This window comes from Crocodylus porosus, unplaced genomic scaffold (assembly GCF_001723895.1).
Source record: "Crocodylus porosus isolate Cpor-Errol unplaced genomic scaffold, CroPor_comp1, whole genome shotgun sequence".
NCBI classification, from domain to species: Eukaryota; Metazoa; Chordata; order Crocodylia; family Crocodylidae; genus Crocodylus; species Crocodylus porosus.
Window position 1 is genome coordinate 57,370,206 of NW_017728931.1, and position 12,116 is coordinate 57,382,321.

At 41.4% G+C, this 12,116-nt stretch overlaps 1 protein-coding gene across 4 annotated transcripts in view; it reads left to right on the forward strand.

Annotated features, from left to right (window-relative positions):
* Nucleotides 1-2,740, forward strand: part of APAF1 (apoptotic peptidase activating factor 1) — a 68,045-nt gene extending 65,305 nt beyond the window's left edge. For all 4 annotated transcript variants that reach the window (XM_019545095.1, XM_019545098.1, XM_019545097.1 and 1 more), the window contains one exon: nucleotides 1,054-2,740. In XM_019545095.1, coding sequence (XP_019400640.1) covers nucleotides 1,054-1,200 — 147 coding nt within the window. In that variant the 3' untranslated portion in view covers nucleotides 1,201-2,740. The remainder of the gene's footprint in view (nucleotides 1-1,053) is intronic.
* The last annotated feature ends 9,376 nt before the right edge of the window (nucleotides 2,741-12,116 follow it).

A 12,116-nucleotide genomic window follows, 5' to 3' on the forward strand; every position in this document is an offset into this window, starting at 1 on the left:
TCTGGTTTATAAAATGTGACCATTTGCTACTAGCTTGTTTTTGGGGAACGAAGATGAAAAATGACTTAATATAATGGTAGGGGGATGCTAATTGAAAAATACCGTATCCATTGAGGTAGGAACTAGAGCAAAGAATGGCCTGTTGAACCTGACTTATTTCATGGAGCCCAGGATGCTGCCTGGGAGTGGCTAGTGATTGTGTACACTTATGGAATAAAATGTCCTTTTAAGTAAAGGTTCTCTCAGATTGTTGCTGTTTACTGGTTGCTGTACGATCTGCAAAAATAGGGTTTCTATGCTCTGTATCCCACTAAAGTAACTAAAAGGTTTCTTCTATGTAAGTGATGAATCCTTTTGTTCATTGAAACTCTGAGCTTCAATTAAAAATAGATCTGTTCAATTTTAAATATGTTGCTTTTCAGTTTCTTTGCTCCTGTGTTTATGAAGGGGATCAATGGGTATGCCTACTGATTTCTTCCATGTATTATTTTCAAAGAACCAAAGAAAATTAGGGTTGGAAGGGACTTTAGGAGGTCATCTTGCCCAACCCCCTGCTCAAAGTAGGACCATCCTCAGCTATATTGTCCCAGCCAAGACTTTGTCTACCAGGGTCGTAAAAACCTCTAAGAATGGAGATTCCACAACCTCTCTGGGCAGCCTGTTCCAATGCTTTACTACCCTCCTAGTGAGAATAGTATTATCACGGGATAACAGGATGACCCAGCTGCCACTTAACTTCTAACTCTTGTTAATATTTTTGTGAACTAAGAGTTCTTATGCAATTCTGATTATGGAATAAGTGTTTTGCTCAAGGGAATGTATCAGTGCTAGAGAGAACAAAATCCTCCAACAGTTCAGTTTTTTTTCATCTGAAGGTCTTGTGCCTGTAATTTCTGTTTTTTGAATGCCTGCTATTATTCAAGAATGTCTCTTTTCATAAAAGCACAATAAAAGAAAAATATTGGTAACTAGGCCTCCTGTGTTATGCCTATATTCATAACTTAATCTAATTCTATTTCTGCTAATTACATATGTACTGTTCTTTTATTATAGTGGTGGAATGCCGTTACTGGAGAATCCTTGCAAACATTCTACACAAATGGAACAAATCTCCAATCAATATATGTGTCCTCTAATTTCAAAATATTTGTGACTGTTGATAACCTTGGTATCCTTTATGTACTACAAATGATGGAATGAATCTATTAAATGTTTTGGATGTGACAGTTCATGCAACTGAAATGCATGGTTTTGAGCTGGAAACAAAAATTCCACTAAATCTGTTTAACGTTCATTATGCTGTGAAGTGTTTTTCAATATTGCATTCATTAAATGAATTTATATGGGTAATATTTATGTACATTCTCAAATGAGCATACATTTAATCTTGGTTTTTTATCAACATTATTACTGTTAATGGTTTGTCCTTGAATTTTGATTTGCACCTTAAAATATGCAACTTGTTACGCTGTACGTAAAATTATATTAAGATTTATTCAAGCAGGGTGAGATCATTAATAAAGAGCAGAAGGAGATATACTAGGACTAGAATACAGGAGAACTCTATTTTGTGCAGGTTATGTAGCAAATGTTTTCAGGCTATGAGAACAACTAACATGCAAAAAAAATCTTTTACTATGTATGCATGACTGTTTTAATGGATACAGAACAGAAAGAACTGGAGACTTGGCGTATATTGGAAAATGAAATTTTAACAAAGTTAGTACTGTTTGAGGACCGTGACACTATTTGAGAGAAATCCAGTTAGGGATCTGTTTGTACAGCAGTGTTGCTCTGTGCTGCTGCACAAAACCATTATTTTCCAGATCTATGAAGATGCAGAGCATTGTAGAGGGTGGTGAGTGTGGCCTACATGGGGGAAAGATAACTAAGTGCACTTTTTTTTTTTTTTTCAAAAACCAGTACCTGTGTTGCAGGAGATAGGTTGTGTACCCCTTTCCTACGCAAAGTAAGGATACAAAGATTGGCAGTTAAGCTTCACATAAAATAGGTATGAAGGTTTGTGCTGAAAAATATAGGAAGTAGTAAAATGTGAGTTACTTTGCATGATGATGAACTCTGTGCCACGATGATATTTTATCCTCTCCTGGTCTGGTTTGTTTACAGGAGATTCTCTGCACAGAAATCTCTTCTTCCCTCCCCCAACGTATGTCATTTTTAATGTATTTCTTGATCCAGTTATAAGGTATAATATTAGAGATTTTCTAGTCTAAATGTGACTTTCCTTAATGTAGACTTTGAGAATATTTAAATAACAAAATTTCTAAGCAAACAAGTGAGCCTTGTTCTAGTCGAATGATTCTAAATCCATTAGTTAGTTTTCTGTGTATGGGTCACTTGCTCAGAAAGTAATTGTAATTTCTACAACTTGATGATAATAGCAAAATATTTTTACTTCGAATGTTTACCATATGTTTAACAAATGTTTGTACCAGTTGGTATTAAGTAATAAACTTCTCATTTTCAATAATGGTTCAGTTTGAATTTCAGGACGAGTTTTAAAATCATTCTTAATGTTTTTCTATGTTTTAGCAAATTTTTGTTTTTCCAATCTGTAGTTTTCTATAATTAAACCCCTGTGTTAAGGCAATATTGACTACGGGTCAGATATAATTTTTAAAGTATTGCTGGCCAGACATGTGTTTTGTATATTACATATGTACATATAAAGCATTAAATAAAGACAATCCAGGCAGCTACAGCCTAATTTTGTAACCAATCTTATCTCTTGAGTTTGGTTTTGTAGTTGTTTTGTTTTTGTGGGGGAGGAAAATATGCTAAGATTGTCTCTTTGCATGAGCAATTGCACCTGAGAAAAGCAGTCAGGAGCTAAATAATTTCTCTTTGTGGGTTGCCATCCATACAGTTCAGCTTAACACTGCATCCCAAAAATGCTTTGGCAAGGTAAGCAACAATAGAGGGTGAAATGAGGTAAAAAGTATCTTCTATATGGTACTGCAGCTGTGCTGGCCCCTGGCAAATCATGTTACTGGGCAAAGGCTAGAGTCCTGAGCATGTCAAGAAATTCTAGGTTTCTCCAGATCCCCCACAGCTTGTCTAATTTATGTTGCCAACGATAGCACCTTATGCAGCCCAGAATCCCAAGAGCTTAAAAAGTAGCCTTATTTCACCTTTACTTTCTGCAAACCTGGAATGGTACCATATGGAAATTCAGCAAAGATTTCAAGAGCGTTTTAAATAGAACCAATTGGATAATGAGCTACAAAATGGATCTTTCATATTATAAGCTACAGCAGAAAATTCTCCCTTGCACGACTGCTAGTGAGACCATGCACAGAGATAGGAAGAGCCTTGAATTGGATTTGTCAAAAGGGTGAGGATGGGGAACAGTCTAGGAAGAGATGGGTATAAAGCTGTGGAGGATTTTAATTTTGAACTGGATCCTAACATGAATAGGGCCAGCGTAGGAGATGGAAGGAGATGAGGATGTGGCTGTCCTTTTCTGTAAGTGTAGCATTCTGCATATTCCAGGACCTGGATAGTGGAGCTATAAACCAAGAATACAATTTGATACATATACAGAGATTTGGGTCTTTGGAGTCCAGGCAGTAATGCATTTGAACAGAGATGGTGAACAGCAGACTCGTGTCTACAGCTGATGCAAGTGAAGGGGAAACAGTGATGCCAGGATTGTAAATGGAGAGGCCAAGGAGAAGATGCAAGTTGAAGAAAAAGAATAAGAGAAAACAAAATAAACTCTATCCTGCCTTATGCAAAATAATATCCTTAAAAATATAATTACATGCATATATTTACATACACACAGAACACACAATGTACACACCTAAAAAAACCCCTCAATGTCCTTAAATGAGAATCAACACAACTAAGACAAAGTTTTATAGCAACATTTACTTTAGGAAAAAAAGCCAGCATGGTCATCAAGTTTAGCCATTTCCCTTGATGCTTAGATATACTCTAAGTAAACATTAAAGGAACAAAGTTTAGCCACAAGCAATTTATTACTTACAGCCATTCTCTCTCATAATGTCAGATCAAGTCAAAATGCTTCTCTCTATAAATCAAATAATGATTTATGAATATCCCCAGTTGTTCCCAAGCCTTGTCCTCAGCCCCTATACTCATCAATGATCATCAGCTTTTAGATGCAGCCTTATTGTAGGTCCACTTGCCACTTTCCCTGTCAGTTTCTGCAGAGGTTTTTGTATAGATGCTGCCCCCCACTCACTCTTTCGCATATTTGTTCTCTAATTCTTTACTAAGAAGGTTTTATTACTCCTTATTTCTTTGAGGAGAGTGAGCCAAATCAGCAGCATGGCAGACGGAATATAATATCCAAGCCCCTATAGCTGTCATCAGCTCTGGCTGCAGAGTTCAGCACACTTCGTCCCAGTGGATAGCAGGCACAGAACACAGCACAGATGCCAAAACTAGGGAAAAGGCCGTCTAGGGAGTCGGTCCTGAAGAACAAGCGACTACCTGTCTTGAAGTCCAGAAGGTACCCTTGTAGTAGAAATGAAACTAGTTGCTTTGAGTTTTGTTTCCTTGGTGCCCTTGAGTGCACAACCAAAAAGCACAGCCTGCCCGCACGCAAGTCTCCATATGTGCCAAACTCAGAAATCAGATGGCGAAACTTCCCCAGGGTTACTACCTGCTGCCACTTTGGCAGCTCTGTCTCTGGCATGCTCGAGAGCACCACTTTATTTCCAGATATTCCTTATTCCTGCTTTATCTGCACATCAAAGAGCAAATCACACCAAAGAACTCTCATGGATCCAGAGGAACAGGCATCCATCTTCAGCTTCCTTTGTGCAAAATGAAGTTTATTTTCTACCTATGGGGACTTTTACCATCTTTCATTTCCTCTCAGCCTGAAGATGGGTGCATGTGCCTGAAAGCTTACAGAAAAGTTCATGTTTTTGTGATTTCTTAGTTGGTCTAATAAAAGGTATCATCTCTGAACCAAGAGTTTTAGAGTTTTGCATTTAATTTCCAGATATGACATTTGTAGGATTGGAGGAGCTGGGGCAGGGTCATGCATCTCAGCAGCACACTTGGAAGTGCTGAGGAAATGGTACCCATTAAGGCAGTGCTTCCCAAATTCTCCCTCAGCATGACTTATTTATCACCCCATTTCCTCAGCATGGCCTCTCACTCCCAACCTGCTCCCCCCACCCCCGGTGCCCCTTCTCCCCACCCACTGCCCCCTGGCCCTGCTGGTGCCTCTCACTCCCAACCCACAAACTCCATTCTTCCCCCCTCCCCCAGCAGTGCCCAAGTCTCAACTGTTACCTACAGGAGGTGCTGGCTGCTGTGGCCAAAGCCCAGCTCCTACCCACACCACCATCCCCTCCCCCATGGGTGGCACAACCAGAGCAGAGCCTGGGGGGTAGGGAGCAGGGAGGATACAGGTTGTCTGCTGGGGCTCCCCATCCTGCCGCCCTCCCCCTGGGAGCTCCACAGCCCAGTGGGTGGACCCCAGTGCAGGTGGGAGCCCCGTGACACCATGGCTGCCAAGCTGAGGTGCCCCCTGCCCACCTGGCAGCAGCAAGGGCACAACTTTATGCTGCTGCTGCTGCTGCTGTACCTCACCTTGGCCATGGTAGCACTCCTTACCCTGCCAAGTTCCCACCTACTGGGTAGTGGAGGCGGCTCCTGTCCAGAGCTGGTCTGGCCAGGCTGCAGCCCTACACCCTGCTGAGGGCACAGACATCTTGGGGCATGTACCCCCTCCCCCCCCGCTGCCCAGTCACATTGCCTTGGCCTGCCTGCCCCTCTCCACTATGTTACCTGTTCTCCCCCACCCCCATAACATCACATATGACCAGTCATCCCTGTTCCCATAGACTTACCAGGAGGGAACTGCTCTTCACAACTGCTTGGCTGCCACATGAATGTGCATGTGTAAATGCATGTGGCACCCCCTGCCTTCCATTGCCCTCCCCTGCTCCCCCTCCCCAGCCCCTTGCAGGATGGAACTCTATCAGCCTGCAAAAGTAGACTTATTTGTGGTTAAATGTGATAACCCACATTTTCCCATGTTTTTCTCCTTTAAAGAAGAAATCCAAAATTTTCTCTTTAAAGGAAAAAAATCTACATTTTTCTGCAGCAAATGGAAAACACAGATCCCTGTATATCAAAAACCTATCTACTGATGTTGCAACCCCATTTGGGGCTGTGACCCACAGTTTAGGAGCCACCGCTTTAAGGAAAAAGAGCTTGCTAACAATTTAGGCTAAGTACAGACAGTCAAAAAGCCTGAGGCTGAATCAATTCAATCTTCACAGGTTAGTCTAAGCTGCATAGATTGAACTGAGAAGCAGGTGAACAGACATTCACCTTTGATTCTGGAAATGCAGCCACACATCTTTACCGTCTCAGGCCAGAAGCTGGGGGGCACTAGAACAAGCCTCCCTGCTTGGCTGGAGCAGACAGCTTGGGCCAAGGCTAGCCCACCCACCCTGAGGGGAGGTGCAAAGCATCCTGGGATGCTGGAAACTGTGAGCTAACTTGACTCTGGAGGAGATCTGGGACAGAAGGCCAAAAAACCAATTTCACCTAAAACGGTTTATCTTAAACCAGTCTCAACCATTTTGAAAGCAGCTTATGTGCAACTGGACTTCTGGGCTACGGACAGACATTACACATAAACCAGTTTAAGTGATCAGACACTGGTTTAAACCTGTAACAGAACAGAAGCTCAGTACACATAAACCAGTTTCAAAATGGCTGAAACTGGTTTAAGATAAACCTGGTTGAATGTAGTATATCATACTTAACTGATTTTGGGTCAAGCCAGTTTATGAAACTTCTGTCCCAGACCCCTTCCTGGTTCAAGTTAAATTACGGTCACGCAGCATCCCAGTGTGCTTTCCAGCCCTGGGCTGGGCTGTCTACTTAAGAGAGCAGGGCTGGCCCTGGCTCTCTGCTCCCTAGCTAGAGCAATGAGGAGTGGCTCACTGCCCCTGCCACCCGAGCCCCAAGTGGGGTCTGGGGCCAGGGACAGGGCTTGAACACACCTTTCCCCAAATACAGAGCTACCTTGCTCTGCTTTCTAAACTTACTGCAGGCTGCAACTGTGGACTACTAATCTCCGAGGCACCTGGAAGCAGGACAAGGAAGTGATGAGCAGTCCTGCAGAGTCCTGCTTCTGTGGTTGTGGACTGCAAATCCCAGCGACCTCGGGGGCTGCAGGAAGGGTAAGCAAATGCACAGCCCATTCTGTGCATCAGTTAATAGCTTTTCAGAGAAAGAACTATTCTAGTTCAAGCTTTTATGAATGCAATACCACTACCTTCCCACCTTCCCAGGCGGAGCAGGGCTGGGGCCTGGCCACGCCGCTCTGCTCAAAGAGGGAGTTGTGAAAAACCTTCGGGTCCCTTCCCTTGGCAGCAGCTGGCAGGCTGGGAGCTATGCTCTAGCACCCCCTGACGTCTGGCTTGAGTCACTGCAGGCATGCGGCTGCATTTCCTGAATCAAAAGTGAAGGTGTGTTTATTTGCTTGTAAGTTCAATTCCTGCAGTTTAAACTAACCTGCGAAGACTGAATCAATTCAGCCTTGGGCTTTTTCACCGCCTGTATTTAGCCCACAACTGGCCTAGGGGTTTATGTGGTGCTGTAGCTATATAGGACTGCTCACATGGTTTATCAGACATTCGGGACTGAGTGTCATTTGTACTAAAGAACTATTTTCATAGGCATCCGCAACATATGCATTGTATGCTGTGTGTATTCTCCCTTGTCCCCACTCCTCCTATGTGTGTACTTGTGTTTTTCTATTGTGTTGTGTTTTTTTATTTTTCACCTTCCTTCCAGTTTCTTTACAGAGGAAAACAAACCCTATAATTAGTATATAGCATGGGTAAACTTGTGAAAAGAGAGGTAATTAGCCATGTTTTATCTGAAGTTGGTTGGAAGGCAGGGTAGATAGTCACCTCTCTAGACTAAATAACAGAGTGAATGAGAACAAGAGTGGAAACTTTCATGATGAAGTAATCTTGGGTTCATGAAAGCTTCTGCTCTCTCACTTACGCTTTCTATATGTTTTATTTAGTTAAGCTTTTGAAATCATGATGGTTAGATGGGTTCAGAACAGCTAATTCCCCGTTCCAGCAGTGCATAACTATTCCATATTCAACCAGTAAGTATACTTACAATATTTTATTACTCTTGCTTGAAATAGCCTGCTCTCTTCCACACAAAGCAGTGAAGTAAAGTAGCTACTATTACTTTTTAATAAAAAATGATTGTATAGAAAACTTAGTTTTAATAAGAATTTCTAATTTCAGAATAGACAAGTATGTGGATGCATTTGAAAGACTCTTTTTAAAAATAGAAATTGCTTGCTTGTAATATCTGCAGATGTTAATTACACATTCTGCTTTCTCAGTAGACTCAAAATTTAAAAATGTTTGTGCTTAAAAACCTGCTGATTTGAGGCAATTTCTAGCTCCGACCTTATTTCATTATGAAGCACCCTGGACCTTGTTATGCATCAAGACCAGGCATCCAAGGGTGTGAGACTGTTATAATTGCTACCTGCAGAGAGACAGAATTGCAGGTAGTTTCTTTTCCCTGTGCACCTCAGAACAGTTAACAACGAAAGGAATTAAACTTTTGAAATCACCACGAGTGTTAGCTCTCATTCAGAAGTGTCATTATTGACCAATAGGAAGAAATATCAGGAAAGTACAGAGGGAGTTTGGTTCTGGTTTAACCAATGGTGAAAGTCACAGCATAGGAAGAGAGTTTGGGAGTTACCAAGTTGCATTGGGAAGTCAACAGATGTCACATAAAAGGAATCTTTCAGAAGGAGCATGGAAGAACTGGTATGTTTTTAACATTATTAAGAAATCTTAAACCGAGCACCTGTGGAAAAGAATGAACCAATTGGAACCGGGCAAGATCTACTGAAAACTCTCTATAACTTGAGCAAATGCCTCCCCTGCAAGGAAATCAAAAGGCTTTGCCGTTTACTGACCTCTTCCAATGTTGGTTTGTTTCTTGGTCTGTGGACTTCGCAACATAGTTTGGTAACTCCAAACTATCTGCCCATTCATGTGACTCCATAGAGCTAACTGATAGTTACTGCAACCACAATTATATTTTTAGATTTGTAAAACTCATACCAAAAGAAATTCCTACGTTGTTAGCTGTACAATGTGTGAACTGCTCAAGAATTTCATTTTAAAGCACAAGTGGAGTGTGAATAGTTTATATGGGGCCTGATCTGGGTCATAGTTTCACAGTTTCTAGGGTCGGAAGGGACCTGAGCAGATCATCAAGTCCGACCGCCTGCCATGGCAGGAAAGTGTACGGGGGTCAAACGACCCCAGCAAGGTGTACATCTAGCCTCCTCTTAAAGACCCCCAGGGTAGGAGCCAGCACCACTTCTCTTGGAAGTTGGTTCCAGATCCTAGCTGCCCAGACCATGAATTTTGAATGTCACTCAATGTTGGTTGAAGAATTATGAAAGCTTCTGGCTAACCTCATTGAAGCTTGGTTCCAATGATTAAAAATTAGGCACAAAATTTTTTTTTTGCTATTTTAAGGTACCTATTTTTTCACATAACTATTTGTAGTAATGGCCTCTGGATGCTACACGATAGCCACGTCTCAAGCAGAAGTAAAACACTCCTGGATCTTTTCCACCCACTATAAAAACAGTAAAAGAGAGACTGAACAAACTCTTTTTTTACTGAGGCAATTTTTACTGGAAGATTTAGTTATCAACCTACTCCTATGACTTAGCAGCTGGTTTGTTTTAATGATTTTATTGAGGCAGTTCTTCAAGTTGCAATGTTCTTCCTTCCAAGGATAAGTGATGTAATACATGGCAAAATAGAAATTTGAGATGATGTAGTAAAAAATGCTGTCGCTATCACAATGTCTGCACTACCAAGGAATGCTTGCTGCAGATGCATGTGAACTGACTGGGCTATTGAAGCCAATGAAGGGGGAAAAAAGGCTTTAGCTTTTCTTAAGTCTCTGCATCATCTGGTTTAGGGAATATATTAAATCTAGTTTATGACAACAAGCCAACAATGACAAATTTCTAACTGTCATCTTCTTCCACATACCTGTTGAAAGGGGGCTGCTTTTGGTATAGTAAGCTTTTCTCTTTCCTTTTCATGGAATGGACTGGGACATGGATCATTTAAACCCAGCAATCATGGAGGTCAATGTAGCTGACAGTTCATTAAGCTCCATTCTCCACAGCAGTGCCTCCTATGTAATTACTGACCTCTGCATCCTTTTAAACAGTGTTTCACCTTGTAGAATGGGATTGCCATTGCAAGGAGGAGCTGTCACTGCTGCACAGGTGCTATCACATCTGCTCATAGAGGGTCTTTTTCAAGCCAAGAGCTGATTTGAAGCCTTTCTCAAAAGTGTTCTGACAGTTTGGGTTTCTTCCACTTGGCTGAGAGGAAAGGAAGTATTTAATGTAAGGTTAGCAAAACTTTTTGAAGGTGTTTGATCTTTGTGCATGGTGGTGCCTTTGGTAGGGAATGTTACTCTTCCCCTAAAGTGTATTCTTCCTTTTATCAAATGACTTTGATAATTGTTTTTTTACATAATTTAAGTTTCCAGTTCTTCAACAATAAAATACAGTATCTTTACCTTGTAGAAATTGTATTCCATTTTGCATAATCTATTATTGTACTTGTTTTAATTGGGCTTTTGATGGGACAATATATTAGCCTGTTATGGGAGACTCACTGCTTAGCTAAAGAGAGAAACTTCTCAACAAAGTAAGAGTGTTAAGGGAAAACGCTAGAACTATTAGCTTTGAATTCACCTCTGCCCCAAGCCACCTGCAACATATATTTGCAACAGGAAGGGTAAAAGCTTAGGAACAAAGAACAGACCTATATAGCAGGGTTTAAAAAGGAACTTTCTCATGAAAGGGTAGTAGCTTTTGGGGAGAACCAGACTTAAATTGGTGGTAACCCACTGGGGAGTGTAGGTACAGTCGGGATGGTAAGGTAAAGGTATGTGAAGTGTTTGGGGGCAGAGGGGCTTAAGACTACTAAGAGCAATGATTAGATCATCTATAGTACCTAGAGGATAGCCTGCCTCTTTAGGCACATAAATCCACCATTTAACATCACCAGTATTCATTCTCAAATCTACTGCCCAACCTTCGAGACATGTGCATCCCCTTGGCACTTAAATTTGCATCAGCTGGCATGCAATACGCTACTTAAGAGCTGATGTGACATCTGTAAATGAGCTCCTGAGAGCCATGGTTCTGGCTGAAGGCTCCAAAGTGTGATTCTTAAACTAAGCATTCCCCTCAGGAAAATGGATGACCAAGGGGATTAGAGATTGAAGCCGGCCATGGACAAAAACATGGAATAATAGAGTGGATAATTTAGGACTCAACAAAGAATTAGGGCTAAATATATGTTTCTCCAAGGTGTTTGTCTTTGCACCACATGACACTTTGTTTAGGAAGCCTGCATTATATTGCCATATAAACAGATGCATGTTAGATGGATTTTTAGATCTAACTCGCCAGCAGATTTCCCTTGGGGAAATACAGATGAATGGGGCTGTTTCTACTGGGGTCTCCCAGGAATTGTTTTTAGTCAGTTGCTATTTAACACTTTTATCAATGAGTACAAGAGAATGGACTTTTTTTGCAGCAAAATTTGCACATGATCCACAGATTAGCAGGAGAACAAATAATAAGGACAGACCATGGTTACAGAATGAGCTAGTTTGATTAGTTACCTGTAATAATCCAATAGGACATGCTTTTAATACAACCAAATACAAGATACTTAGATGCCTGGGCACCAGGAATGCAGTCATGCTTGCAGAATGGGGGTGCTATTTTGAAAGCAGGCATAGGACCTAGTTGTGATTGTAGATAACTACATTAACATGCACCCCCAGAGCTATGCTGTGGCAAAAAGGATTAAAGCAATCCTTGCATGCAAGACATGGGTATATTAAGGAAGTGACCTTGCCTCTGTGTGTGGTGCTGGGGCCATTATCAGAATACTGCATCCGTTTTGGGTGCCCATTCTTCAGGAAGGATATGGAATTACTAGAGAGCGTGTAAAGGAGAACCCAAAATGATCCAGAGAGTGGTTTATAAAAGGCCT